Source organism: Aquila chrysaetos, chromosome 15 (assembly GCF_900496995.4).
Source record: "Aquila chrysaetos chrysaetos chromosome 15, bAquChr1.4, whole genome shotgun sequence".
In the NCBI taxonomy this organism is placed as follows: domain Eukaryota; kingdom Metazoa; phylum Chordata; class Aves; order Accipitriformes; family Accipitridae; genus Aquila; species Aquila chrysaetos.
In genome coordinates this window covers 25,627,868-25,642,437 of record NC_044018.1, presented here as the reverse complement: position 1 = coordinate 25,642,437, position 14,570 = coordinate 25,627,868, and the positions used below count along the sequence as shown (strand labels likewise).

The following is a 14,570-nucleotide window of genomic DNA, read 5'->3' as shown; positions in this document are numbered from 1 at the left end:
TAAGCCTTACTGCCATCAGAAAGAAGCTCTTTGGCTACAAGTCTGGAGTTAAATCCACACAAAAGAATTGCACTAAGTTCTTGGGGTCCTTGTATAGTAGTAGCTCCAAAGCCACATCCTGATGTGCCTGTTCAGAATGTGCAGAAAAACACCCTTCCTCACATTTTTTTATAAATGAAATGTCATGGAAGTATTACTAATCAGACCACCACTTGTGCCAAACTTGGGTGAAAAAAAAAAAAGCATTACTATAAACCAAGGCCAGAGCAGCTTGAGATCGTACAGCTGCTTCTTCAGCGTCAGAGCAGAAATGTTTGTTAACAGTTCCTTAATACCTTATTTATAGGGAAGTGAAAATACTGGATCTGCACAAATTGGAAAACCTGCAGCCTGTCCTGACATTACCCTGCAAAGCCAGCTTTTGAATTATACCTTTTATGCTACAACACATAGCATACAAGATGGTAGAGTGAGTATTCTGGGCAAATGTCCTGTCAGTGAGCTTCAAAGTGATTCAAAGACTCAAGAATGCAGAAGGATGCATACAAAAGGTAGCAACCAGAATAAATTTAATTTCTTCCAAACTATTATTTCATTTGCATTCAGAACTGCATATTTTTGCAAGTTAGAGGTCATTTGCTAAGCAGACAGTATTTTATTGCTTCAGTAAAACAAGCAGAGAACTTAGCCAAGCTATGTTTTAATTTTCAGCTGTACATTTTTCAAGTTAATTGCTTCCCCTGCCTTGCTATGCAATTTTTCTTCTATGCTCTTTGTGTCTGTTTTATTTTACGTTGCTTTTATTGCAAAAAATTTTTTTGAGTTAGCATTTTCTTTTCAGACTAGCAAAAAAAGACATCTGGTGAGCATCACTATGAGTTCCAATACACATTTGTAGAAGGATTATTATTAATAAAACACTGCGAAAGGTGGTATTAAGTTAACTGCTCCTTTTATTTATCATTAATCTCTGAATCCTGAAGAGTTGCATATCTGTACTCTAAATCAGAACATACTTCCTTCTGAATTATTTTTTAGGTCTGGAATACAGGCTGTGTTATAAATGACATGCTTCAGCTTTCCTTTATTTATTTCTTAGGAGCACAGTTGCACTAAGCATTTCTTTAGAGTCTGTCAACAACAAGATTTTTCTAAGTCATCTTAAATATAAAACATGCATTTTGGTAGCTCAAAGGAAATAGTATTTGTAAATCTTCCCAGTACTTAAAAGACGTCGTGATGCTTCCTGTATGTTAACTGACCTACACCACAAGAGGCATCCAACCTCACAATGTATTCTTTCTTTCTTCTAAGTTTGAGCAGGTGTATCTTGGAGATGAAGGACAATAAAAGTCCTGTTTTGTACAAGTTGCTTTTCAAGAAAGTGAACTCAAAATTTGTTTCCTTAAGAATGTCACGAACTATTTTTCATACATGACAAGTGAATTAAAATGTGACTATAAAATATGTTTTTCCAGGCCTGTTCTCAATAATAAAGTGCATTCATGCTAAGAATTGACTTGATAAGAATAGTTTTACATTTGTGATGGGTTAAATTCTACCCTAAGTATATTAGATCTCATTTTGTCTTTGGGTCAAGAACTCAGACCTCAGATATTTTTCAAGAATGGATTTCAACCAATAAATACGACTTTTGAATTGTATATTACTTAGTCCAAATGCTCCTCTTATGCCTTAAAGTTGACTGAAGTTCTGAAAGAAATAACTTTCAGCGTACTCTCAAACTCAGATGCATGCTGTGATGGAGTAAAAAAAGACCTTCACCTTCAGGACTCAACAAGATACCCTATGTAGTTTGCCCAATATACCAAGGATAAAGGACTTTTTTGGGGGCGAGGGAGGCAGGGGGAAGTAGTGCATGCATGTGCAAATAAAGTGTAAGGGAGAGCACAAGATTATTATGCTATCTGCTTTGTACTCTTCCAATCCTTTTTTCTCTGGCTATTGTAGGTCAATCAGATGGTTCTGAAATTGGTTCAGAACTCGTATACTCACTTTTGATCTTTGCAACTGTATTTCAGAAGTAACAATCTTCAGTCCTACTAGTAGATGAGCCAAAAAACAGAGCCATGCGTAGCATGGGAATATTCAACAATCAGGTTAATTTCACTCTGCTTTAATCTAGGAAGGTTATAATGAGGATCCAAAACTTTAAGGCTGTTTTTAGAAACAATCGATAAATTGTGCTACATTAATTTATTCTATTCAAGTAATTGTGGCTCATAGCTGAAAATAATTGGTAATTATAATGAATGAGTACTATTCAGTAGTTATATACAGCAATTATTCAAAGCTGCAATTTACTTTCTGGCTGGCCTTTCTCCTCTTATCAGTCCTTTGATACTGATATTTTTCCAGTTTCCTCTGGCTGCAAACTCAATTTCAACTGTAATTTCCTGACTAAATATAGCACCTCTGCTTTGGTCCTAAAAGATGTGAAAAATGCACCCATCCTAACTAAATTGATACTACCATGGGGAAAGATGAAAAAACAAAGCAGGCTATAAGAAGACAGAAAAATAAGATGCCATGACAGGTGCCTGGGCATCAGCTTTCCTTTGCTGCCAAAGATGAGAAAAAAAGAGAAATCCTGTAATCACAGACATAGGAACCCCTAGAACTTCTGTTGGCAAGATTAAGGATGATGAATAGCTTCAGACTTTTCAGATTAGCAGTGTCACAGTTTACAACTTACTGACATTTTCCACATGCAACCATAATAGCTAACAACTATCTTAAAAAATCAGCCATGGGGGATACAAAACTGTAGCAAGGGACAGCTTTCACAGCATTCTGCAACTTCAAAGGACAGGTTTATCTGGCTGTGATCATTAGCAAAACTAGAGACTGACTGTTTCTGGTAGGACAAAGATTAAGGGGAGAGCAGATGATCCTTTCCACCCCTTTGACTGCAACCAAAAATTTCCAAGTCAATCAAACATGACATGAAAAAAGCCAACAGGCATTATATCATATCATTTCTGCAAGCACAGGCAGCAGTGATTCCCATTCTGATGGGAAGCCCAAGCCTTTCCAACAGGTACAAATTAGGGGTTGGCTTCCTGGTCTCCATCGCTCAGGAAAAGAAGCAGCCCAGTTCTCAACTGTCTTTTATTAGGAAAGTTCCACCTCTAGACCATATAATGTGAAACATGAGGAGACAGAGGGAGAGACTGCCAGTGTGACAGAAGGGAATCTCAAGAAGTGGGATGCTAAGGCGGGGAGAAAGCTACTTTATAGTTTAGATTCTTACAGAAAATTAAAGCTTGGGTGAAGGGAGGACACTACCTCATCCCCAAAAAGTCACAAGACAGGAGAAAGAGGAACGAGGGTTATCATGGGGCAACACTATGTTACAGAGAAAACTCATACATGCAAGCAGAAGCATTTTAAAGACCCCCACTAAGGCATAAATTAATTCTGTCATTAGCACCAAATAATGCCCTATGTATACTCACCTTTCCAATTGATCTGTAAGAAAGCCAGGCACAGTTAATTTTTTTCTGCTGAAATTTTAAGCAACATGAACTTCTCCCCCCCGCCTGCCAGCTTCACCAAGGTTAACGGAAATAGTTAGTACCTTTCTGTGAATAATTTCAACAAAAATTTAAGCATGATGTAGGAGTGAATCTGTTTCATCTATTCAGACATTAAAAACTGTTTAGGCTTTCATAATGATCTAATGAAGTGAACAACTTCTTTGGCCAGCTAACTTAGGACCAACTAAAAGCACTTCATAAAAGCTTCAGCTGAGATACCCTATGCCCTAACTGTGAGATAAAAACCAAGCCACAAGGGTAGTGGGCAACAGTAGAGTAGCTTCAGTGAAATGGATGGTTTGACTTTTAAGCCCTCATCAGCCACCCATTCCATTTTTGGTAATGGTGGTTGCCACCCATTATGGAAGGCTCATTAGAAATGGCATCTGCCTCAGCTACTGCATTGCAGACATCAGTGGCTCAGTTAACACTGCTCACAACGGGTCACACATTGGGCAGGAGCACCTGAGGCACAAAGAGACACACTTGCATTGCACAGGCTGTAGGGATGGAACCATTTTAAGAGGGAAAGAACCATTTTGCATCACCCCAACTGTTAAATACTGGGTTTGCACAATTATTAACACCGTGAAGTTAATTTGGATAGTTGAAGTCTTCTGGAGATCACCAACTATGAGTGGAATTTCAGGTGAAGATACTCCCGAACACGTCAAGCCTGGATTTATGTTAAGTTTGTGTTAATTCAGTAAATACCCTACTGACAAGATTGTAACCCACTTGATGATAATCAACAACCCAAGTTAAAGATTTACTGCCCTCTAGGCAATACGGTAAACAACTGAACAATACTTATTTCAGGCTTTGAGATGCAACAGCAATATTATGAAGGGTAGAATAATAATTAAAAAAAAGAAACAACCATTTTTTTATTTTTAGGATCTTGAAGGATTACGAACTAATCATACATGCACACAAATCTTTCAAATCTTTGTAGTGCGCGCTTATGATCAACAGCCACTGTTTTCAGCATTTCTGATTCTTTATACTAGTAGGAAGTAGTACATCTATTAAGCAGCAATGTGGTGCAAGATTCCTATTTAACTGATTGCATATTTATACTCTGTTCCACGCAGACTTATAAGCTCATAGTTCAATTCTACAAAGATCACACCACTAATCCATAAAAAGTTTAATTTCAGTGTGGCAAAGAATGGTTCTATTTGTTAAATTATTTTAAAAAATTGTTAATGAAGACATGTCAAATGCTGATGAAATGGAGTTTAGGAAGTCTTTCTTTCAGACTGGTTTTCAACAATTTTCAAGAGCTGTGAGGCTATCATTCAGAAAGCACTTCCATCAACTAAAGGATTTCTGGCCTATAGAGTCACGCCAGATACCAGTAGTTTTATGTAGGGCATTCATTTTTCCAAGAGTTAAATTTGCCAAAAAAAAGAGGATCTAACCAGCAGTTGCTTTTCCTCCTGGTAGTGTCTGATGCCAAGAGGGAAAATAGTGTAAAACTGAAACTGATTCTTTGCCAAACCAGCTGCAGTCCAGTGGATTGTTTGGTTTTCTGGCATGACAGTTAATGACCTCGGTGTCAAATGTAACAGTGCACCCCAAAACTAGAAAAGAATTGTGATTTACCAGTAGCTAGTGTTAAGTTACAGTATACATACATATCTTCAGCAGTGAGGTATGTATGTCTCAAGCACGGACTGTATGCTCTCACTTCTTACACAATGTTTACGCACTGTTCCCCTCATGCTCTGAGCCCGAAAGAGTTGCATTCTTGCACCTAAGCCTCCCTTCCACCATCAAATCCAAGAAAGCCATAGACTTTTAAATAAAAGGATGGAGATGGTATAGATGTACTTCGAATACCTTGGAATGCTAGTATTTGATGCTTGGTGCTTATCCCAATCTACTGTTCACCATGGATAGCTCTCAAGCAATTTCCTACTTGCCTAAAAGTAGTAATAAAAAAATATGTTCTGACTTTATGTGAGACCTCATAAGTAGTCTCTGGACCAAAAATCACCATACCTACCAATCTTCGGGGGTGAAGAAATAGTGAGGGTTTTTTTCTTAATTCTCTGCAGACAAAAATCAAAACTCTCTGTATCCTTAAGCCTCTATTTCTTGAATAAGGTTCTGAAAAAGAACCAATACACTAATCTGTTTATTGAACAGAAATGTAGTGACAATTTTATATAAAAACTTGGGCAAATTCAACTCCTTGATCTTAACTACCCTGCCTGCTAAGATGACAAACTGCAAAGTCAACCACCTCCTATATTACTGTCACGGCACCTATTTCCAATGTTCCAAACAGCAACCCATACAAGAGTGTGAACAACAGCTCCAAGTGTCCCTGGGACAACAGGAAACACCCTGAACTTGAGTTGAGAGGAGGTTGTGCCTTTTGCCATAGAAACGTACTGACCTGAAAAGACACTTTTTTCAAGTTAAGAAATAGACCATAGCACTTCAGTAGGTAGTCCAGAATAGGTAGCACAAAACCGATCATAAAGAGAATGGTTTCTAGGGACCCAAGGCCATGAATTAGCCCACTAGGTCCACCTACAGGAGATTTTCCTGGCAGGAATGATAGCATCCCTAAGTGGTGATAAAGAAACTGTTGCCATTAGGACATGGCCCAAAGCACGCACTGTAAGGTGCAGCAGCAGATGCCAAGAGTATGGCTTCTGTTCTGGAAGCCCTCAACTAGTTGTGGGAGAAGCACGAGGGACAAATTCACTAGCTGGACAGAGTCCAGAACCAGAACTGCCTTGCAAAGGTTGAGTGAAAATACTTATGAGATTAAACATACAGCAGGACTTATAAAACTGTCTCAAACCATGGGATACTAGGCATCCTTTACAGTGCTATTCTCTGAAAAGCTTGAGCATGACCAGTAAGTACTAAGTCACAGGCAGTATTTTGAGACTGCTTTTCAAATATTTACTAAGAATATTTTCAGTGCTTTTAGCCATCTTCTATTAACCTTGCTGATACTTATTTAAGTTTTGCCTATACATCATTCTTACAGCATTCGGTATTTTTTAAATACATTAGGCCAATACGAAGTTCTCAGATTTTTTTCATTACTTTATAGCAAAAGAAAGAAAACTATTTTATCAAATGAGTATCTGTATATTCCATTTATATGAAACAAATACTAACATTACTTATTGATATGACATTTTGTTCTCAAATGCAAATATTATTACAAAACCTGGACATTTGGAACAAACAAATGACCACAGCTATATTTGGGATATAGGAATAGCATACGCTGTGTCTTGCCAGTAAAAATAAACTTTCTTGTTGGATTTCAATGTCCCGTTCAGTGGCATATTTCAGACACTCCAAGGAAGCAAGTTTTCTGCAGTGATGTATAATATTAGCTCCTTCTGTCACTGACACTTTCAAAGTTACTTGTCCGACAATATAGTTTGCTCAAAAGCTTGTTTCCCAACAACTTGTTTCTTCAACTTTATGTTGAGTCAGCTAGGTAACTACAATTAAACAATAATCAACTATTCAGTTGTAATCAGCTAGGGTTGGTCAGAAACTTTCAGGATTATTTCATGTAAAATGAGACATCTTTTAAACAAGAAACATTCTAGGATCAAATCAGATATGCATAAAATCACACCACCAGACATGTGGTCAATACCATAAAAGTTTCTCAGTGGTACCATGCAAGCACTCTTATAATTCGTAGCTTCAGTCACTCATCTCATCACTACACCCAGAAGCAATCAATTTGAATAATTTTCAATGACCACTTGTCCACCACCCCCATTACATCAAGTATTTTCCCTAGACCACAAACGTGTAGGTAGTTCCAGCTTCTTCACTGTTAACTATAAATGAGCGTGCGTGCTTCCACCTTGTCTAATTGACACTAGTTTAATATTCAGTGTGGCTCAAAGTCAGTAACATTTCAAGCATTAGTGTTTAAAATAGGTACCTACTCAAAGCAACTACAAAGTCAAAATTGGAAGGAAAACATAAAAAGATGTTGTTCCCTAAACTGATACAATCTGTTTAAGACAGTCTACAAATCTTGCACATATCAAATAGACATAAAGTTGCTTTCCTGAATGTCTGGCAAGATGTTTCATGGTTTATAGTTACAGGTTTTTCAGGATATTAAAATTTGTTTCACCACGAATAAAATATTTTCAAAAGGAAGGATTTTGATAACAGGCTCTAACGATGCCCTGCTTCACACTAATTGTTCCACAGCAAGAGCTTAGATTCTTTGTAAAAACTTTCTCTTCTTTCAAAAAATCTCTTAAGTTCAGTGTTAACTTTACCTTCACCCAAATCCAAGAGCTACAGAAATACAAGCCAAGATTAATCTGTTTAAAAACAAAACCAAAGGAATTTCAGTTAAGTCCATACTGTCTTCTCTGTGAAAATATGGTTTTAATTATCCCTCATGATGCTTAACGTTTTTTTTTTCCCACATGGTTGAAGAGTTTCTTCTATTCACTCAGAAGACAGCATTTTAAGGGGTTTTTTGAGTGTAAAATCTATTGCAGTTTGCATTTCTAGTGATGTGATACTGTTAGATCCTTTAAAAGATATCTGTCACCTCTCATATCCCTCTAAAAATATGAGACAAGTTTTTATTTGAAGCAAAATGGCAGTTAACTGGTTATTCACAACAAGTCTTTCTCTGTTCTGTTTAAAGTACAAAATGTTTACATTTGTGACATGCAACAGGTGTTGTGATAAATGCAAACATTTTTGTAACATGAAGCAATGAAATGAGCACTCAACCCTCATACCAACAGATTAACACCACCGTAACTAACTTGTTTGAATACATTTTTGGCTTTATGATTTTTAGTTATTTCACTTTGTCCTCCCTATGCAAAGCAACAAAGAACTATGTATTCGATTCCATGGAATAATTGAAAAATGCATCGCAATGCACAAAGGATTTATTTTATCCCTGCAATCCAGTATCATCAACTTAGATTTCTAGACCAGGGAAGCCACCTGCTGACATTCATAGGCATTAATCCCTAGTGTTTATCCTTACCAACTCTGAATGAAAATAATCTGGAACTATCCTCAGTTATGGGTTGTTGTGTCTCAAAATAAAGAAGTTCAAACCTATAGGCCAGTTTTATAAACCTATCTTTATGCACTGCACTTGAATATGTATAACACCCCAAAACTCCTGGGATTTTTGGGGTGGTGGTGGTGTTTTAAATCCAAAAAGCTTGTTCCTGAAGCCATTAAAGATTCCTGAAAATCTTATCTTCCCCCAACATGCCTGCAGCTGCCATTATAAACTGTTAACTGTTTTGTTAGCTGACAGTACAATTTCAGATAACTTTGATTAGAAGTCTTCCATGTTAAGAGTACAATAATCATGCCTATATAGATAGATAAAGAAAATGAGTACTTGTAATCTAAAATGATGATATGAAAGTACCTGACCAAAGTCATTCTTGATTTTAACTTCAGCTAAAACAAAATACAAGAAACTCTACCTGCTTGAGGTTTGGAAGAAAACAAATGCATAACACAATAGCACAGCAGAGAAACACAGAATCTATGGCTTGATTTATATTAAAATTAAAGAAACTACAAATGACAAATTGAAATAACCATGGAAGCAAATAATATTAACACTTACGCCTAGTCATATTTCCTAAAGATATTTTTGTATGGCTTTTTCAATATTTACTATCGCATAGTGAACTCCAAATGCCTACTGACATGCATTCACTGTAGCAAATGAGTTATAATTGTAGTGTTCACTGTAGTGAATGAGTTATAACTAAAGTACTAAAGTTTCAGCTCAGACATTGTCTAGGAATTACATTCAGCAAACATCTACAATATTTCAAAAGAGGTATTAGATTTCAAACTCTATGAAAAAAAAACCTAACTGCAATTTGCATTGCTTCCCAAATTAAAAGACTTACAGCTAAGTAATGAATTTAACAGACTACACTTACAACAGATTCCCAGAACACCAGCAATATGATCTAAAGCGTCATATTGGAACTATTCAGTACAAAACTGCATATACTCTACAACGACTGTAATTAAAAGGTGGGGTTTTTTTTAGATATAAAGATCTGGAGATTCAGTCACAATTCTGGAAACATTAGTCCATTAAAATAGCTAGGAAATGGCATTTCTTTTGCACTTGTATTTTTAGCATAAACTTTAAGATTTAAATAAAACCCTACAAAATTAATCACAATACTATGATTCAATAAAATTCTATTTTTTAACATATTTGTGCTATTTCTCTCATACAGTTTTTGCTTTGGGCAAAGGAAACAAACAAAAATGTTCTAACATCACTTTCATGTTGTCAAACATTAGCAAAATGTTGCAATGTTTAAGCTGCAGCTAATGAAAAAGTGATCCAGCTGAAATAGATGGATGAAAGAAGCCATCTCAAAACATTGAATAGGAATTTTCTCCAGCTACTACTTAGCTTTTGCTACTGTTAAACACCTCACGGAGCATGCTTTGCAAGCAGACACCAAGCAGAACCATTCAAAGATACCACCTTTGACTGCAAGGCCAGGTCTGAAGACGGGGAACAATAAAAAAGAACTTCATATTGGTTATTGTTTCTCTTCAGTATGTAATAGTTATGTTGGGATCTTAAGAGAAATGAATCAAAACTAGCACTACTGTATAATGCTCTTGTAGCATAACTACACAGGAGAAGGAATCAGTACCAACAAATGTGATAAACCTCCAAGCACCATTTCTGCAGATAGCCTTAGGAAGAGCAAATGAATGTAGTTTGTGGATATACCTTTAGCAGCTCTAGTCAGATTTCTGTGGCAGGAAATGAAACTGTTCTGGATAGATGCTTTAGCCTAAAAAGTAGACTATCTTACAATGTTTCTATAGGACATGGATCTAGAGTGAAGTTAATTTATACATTCTACATAATGCTTACAGTTATTAGTCATACAAATAATATATAAGTATATATTTAGGAAAAGAAAGTGAACAAATACTTAAGAAAAGTAACAAGCAGTAAGATGCAGGCAAGAAGTCAAATAATAATTTTAACCCAGAGAAGACCACTGATCCATGGAGATTAATATCCCATCCTCAGGATGTTTAAAAGGTTGAACAGCCTAGTAATTGCACCTGCTCGGAGCTTTTACATAAAAGAGGATCAAAATCTGTGATCAGTCTCTTTGAAACTCCACCAATAGCCACCGATAAAACACCTAATTTATTTCATATATTAATTACCTCAGACATCTTTTAGTGCTTTAGGACTTCCAATTCTCAAAACAATTCAGTGCTTATTTTAATTGTATGACGTGCTACTTACTGATAAAAAGAACTGCTATTTATTTTCTTGATCGGTTTTATATTTACTTAGAAAAAACTTTTACAAGGGAAAAACACCTAAAAAAGATTCAGTGCTGACCCAATCCTCTCCCTTTTTTTTTTTCTTTTTACATCCAAACTGAGCTCAAATAGTAAGTTAAGAAATTTAACTTTACCTGAACCTAGAAGAAAATATCGCATAAATCTTTATTTTGCAGAAACATCCACCGGGGACAATCTACTATAAAACAAACAAAAAACCCTACCCCATACCTCCTCCAAAAAGGATAGGCATCTTTTCAGGTTACTTCAGCGGCTCTTCAACTAAGCCAGTCTGAGCTGGCTTACCAACCTCCTTTACCATGTCAGCTTGGCACACTCTGCCACCACGAGTTACCAGAAAGCTGAGTTCCGTGGTTTATATGTATCGTCTTTGAACACCATTTGCATAACATTTCAAGGAAAATGAGATTCAGCAAGTTTTAAAATTGGTAGTGCATAGAGAATGCTTTTTTTTTTTTTTGTGTACATACAAAGGCACTCAATGATCCTCCAAGGAAAAGAAAGAGCTTAACAAACAGTATGTCCTGTTAAACTGACCTTTTGGAGTCTTCTAGTTTTTCTTAACCCCCCATCGTGCTTTTTCTTTTGTTCATTAAAAACTTTGCAAGAGCCATCAGTAACATGACACTCTGAAACTTCATTTTCATCACCTAGAAACCAAATTTAGAAACTTTAAATGAAAAACGCAATCTTGTGAAATGAAACTGCCACCAATTATTTTATCAGGGCATACAGAGCTATGTACAATTAAGATACCTAAGTTAATAATTTGCACCAGTTCTTTTTCCACTGTATTTCAGTTATGGAAAAAAGAATGACACTCAAGCATCTGACTTCATCTTTCAGTATCTGATCTTGTAAATAAACTAGTTGTAAAACTCCAAATTTCCAGTGTTTTGAAAACCACACAATAACTACAAGTAGAGAATCAGCTAAATTGCTTTCTATTTATTACAAAATATGCAATTTCTCTGAATACAGAGATATTTGAAAGTTTGAAGCAGTGGTGGCTAGATTTTTCCTTTCTTACTCAAGTGTCAATGCTTTCAGTACACACTGTGTTTATCTGAAAAGACCTCAAGGTCTCAAACATGTTTTCAAACACTTTGCAAGCAAATCTAGCAAGCTGTTAGCAGGCAAGGATTGTGTGCACATGCAGGCATATCAGTCCTATTATTTATAAAAAGGCACCATCCATAAGAATGTACTCTAATGTGGCTGCCCAAAGGCAGTATTTTTCATCGTGTATTTTGTGAATTAACATATATTTAACTCTTCAACACTGTCAGGATGACTTTTATAAGCACTAAATAATAAACTCTAGAAACATTTGAGAAATTAGCTTGCTTGCATAAGATGAAAAACTTTGATCTATCTTTTGATCAATGAAGTTTTAATTACTGAAGATTTAAGTAGATCATTTTTCCCAAATTTAATTCAAGGGAGTTTACTTTAGGACATTTGTTAATTTTTCATTTCAGAGAAATGCATGAGACCAGTTAAAGGAAGTTTAATAATTAGTGATGAAAGTGGCCTAAATCCAGCTCCTTCCAAATAAATTTCTTCTGATTACTTTTAGAAAATACCAAAGGGTACTATCTATATTTACTAGTCTGACTGCATATATAACTAAGAATCATTTGTTTTTCCTCTGTCAGCTACTTTAACTTTTAATCCTTGAGGTGACAGAACAACAAATTACAACACAAAAAATGATGACAAACATCTTCCATTACTGGTTACTTGTTTAAAAATTAAAACCTTTAAACTAGTCAAAATTTAATCACTTCTCGCTACTGAAGTTACAAGTTTCATGTGAATTTACACAGTATTATAGTAATTTTTGTGTAATACAAGTAAACATGGCTTTGGGGTACAATTGTTAATTTAAACTCAATATTTAAATACAAAGTGTCATTTAACAAAGGGAGAAACTAATTGCTTAACTATGTTAATTTTATTTAGTATTGCACTGAGGGCCATCATCTTCAATCACCAAGAAAGACTGATGGCAAGTAGAAGAGGAGAAAAGATCTTGCCACGCAATAAGAAATGCTAAGAAATTTAAATTTAACTCCTTTTACATAGAAAACAGATTTTTTTAAACATGTGTTTTGAATCTTAAAAACCAAACAAACAAACAAACAGCCACCACAGGACCAAAGGATGTCAGGAGATCATCTACTCCACTGCTGTACCCCAAGCACATGGGCGTAAAACAAGGTATGTCTCTGTTAATTTCCAGTAAGTTATTTCAGTCACTGTAAAAGGACAACCCACCATTTTGGGGTTTTTTTTGGAGGGGTGGGTTTGCGGGGGCAGCAAGAAGTGGGGCAATATTCCTTTTGCCAGTCTTGGCCTGAATGCTCAAGCTCCGCAGCCCTTGTCTCACTTGGGATTAAAGTTTCAAGACCTGTATGCTTGGACCTCCTTCCAGTTATGGTTCACTCTCACTGGTTCTTCATATTTACAGGAAAGCAGGAACAGGAGACGAGGTCCATCATGTCGTCTGATTATCAGCTTGGGGATCTTATACATTACATAAATAAGGACTATTCTTTGCAATCCAGTTCCTACTTCTCTCCTATCAGGACTTCTCAAGCACCTTCCAGCTTTTCCATCCTGCAGGTCTCAAGCTTCACTGTCTATTGTCTTCTTTACACTGATTGCTGCTTTTTAAAGCAGTTGCTCAGTCACAAGTAAGGAGTTTTCATCTCTAGTAGGTTTTCCTAGGGTATTTCAGATAAAGTCGACAGAACTTTTTGAAGCAATTCCATCCGTTGTTAGTTATCCCTAAATTTAGGTCAAATACGCAGCTAACTCATGCCACTGTGGTCTGTTAGATCCCCCAAATTCTCTTCTAAAACACTGCTCAATGACTGGTATCAAATCAACAACTCTGATACCCCTCTGAAGTATTATAACAAATTAGACTGACTTTAATTTGCAATTTAAGCTTTTACTCATTCATGATCATGTGAAGTTTTGAACCAGAATATTATCTTTAAAACTCTGTTTGATATTTCCTTCGAGTTAAAGCAAAGTAATGATTAGGCACAATGGGCTAGTTTTTGTTCAATCAAATCAATCATGCCTATCTAATAAAAGTTTTATCTATAGTATAGTGTTCTACTTTAAGAATATCATAACAATGTGTCACTGAAATTAAGCTATATCCTATCTTCTATTTTGTATTTATCCACAGAGTTATTTACCCCAACTATGAAGAAAGTAAGTCTGGATTTGTCATTATTGGTAATCTTTCAGGTACATATGCACAGAATATTTAATAACTTGTGTTGTTATTATTATTGTAGTTATTATTCCAGCATGGGTAAATGCCAAGTTTTTGCTATTCAGAACACAATTTCTTCAAGTCTTCTGAAAGCTTATGTGCCCACCAGGTTCTCAAAAGAACCTGCTAATGGTTTAAAACAATTTTATCTAGTTTGTTTTGTGCTCTAGGACAAATGTCATCATGCTTTGTAAATTAGACTACATAAAAATAATCCTCAACCTGTTCCTCTGTTGAAATATTTGTCCTTTTTTGTTTTAATAATTAGTTACAATTAAACTTTGTGAAGATAAACAAAACAAAGAATCAAGCAAAAAAGTTTTCTTCATCCCTCATTTGTTCTTTAA

At 35.8% G+C, this 14,570-nt stretch overlaps 1 protein-coding gene across 6 annotated transcripts in view; it reads right to left on the bottom strand.

The window, feature by feature from the left end:
* Window positions 1–14,570, bottom strand: part of MCPH1 (microcephalin 1) — a 129,438-nt gene that overhangs the window by 95,164 nt on the left and 19,704 nt on the right. For all 6 annotated transcript variants that reach the window (XM_030037523.1, XM_030037524.2, XM_041128834.1 and 3 more), the window contains one exon: window positions 11,466–11,578. In XM_030037523.1, coding sequence (XP_029893383.1) covers window positions 11,466–11,578 — 113 coding nt within the window. The remainder of the gene's footprint in view (window positions 1–11,465; window positions 11,579–14,570) is intronic.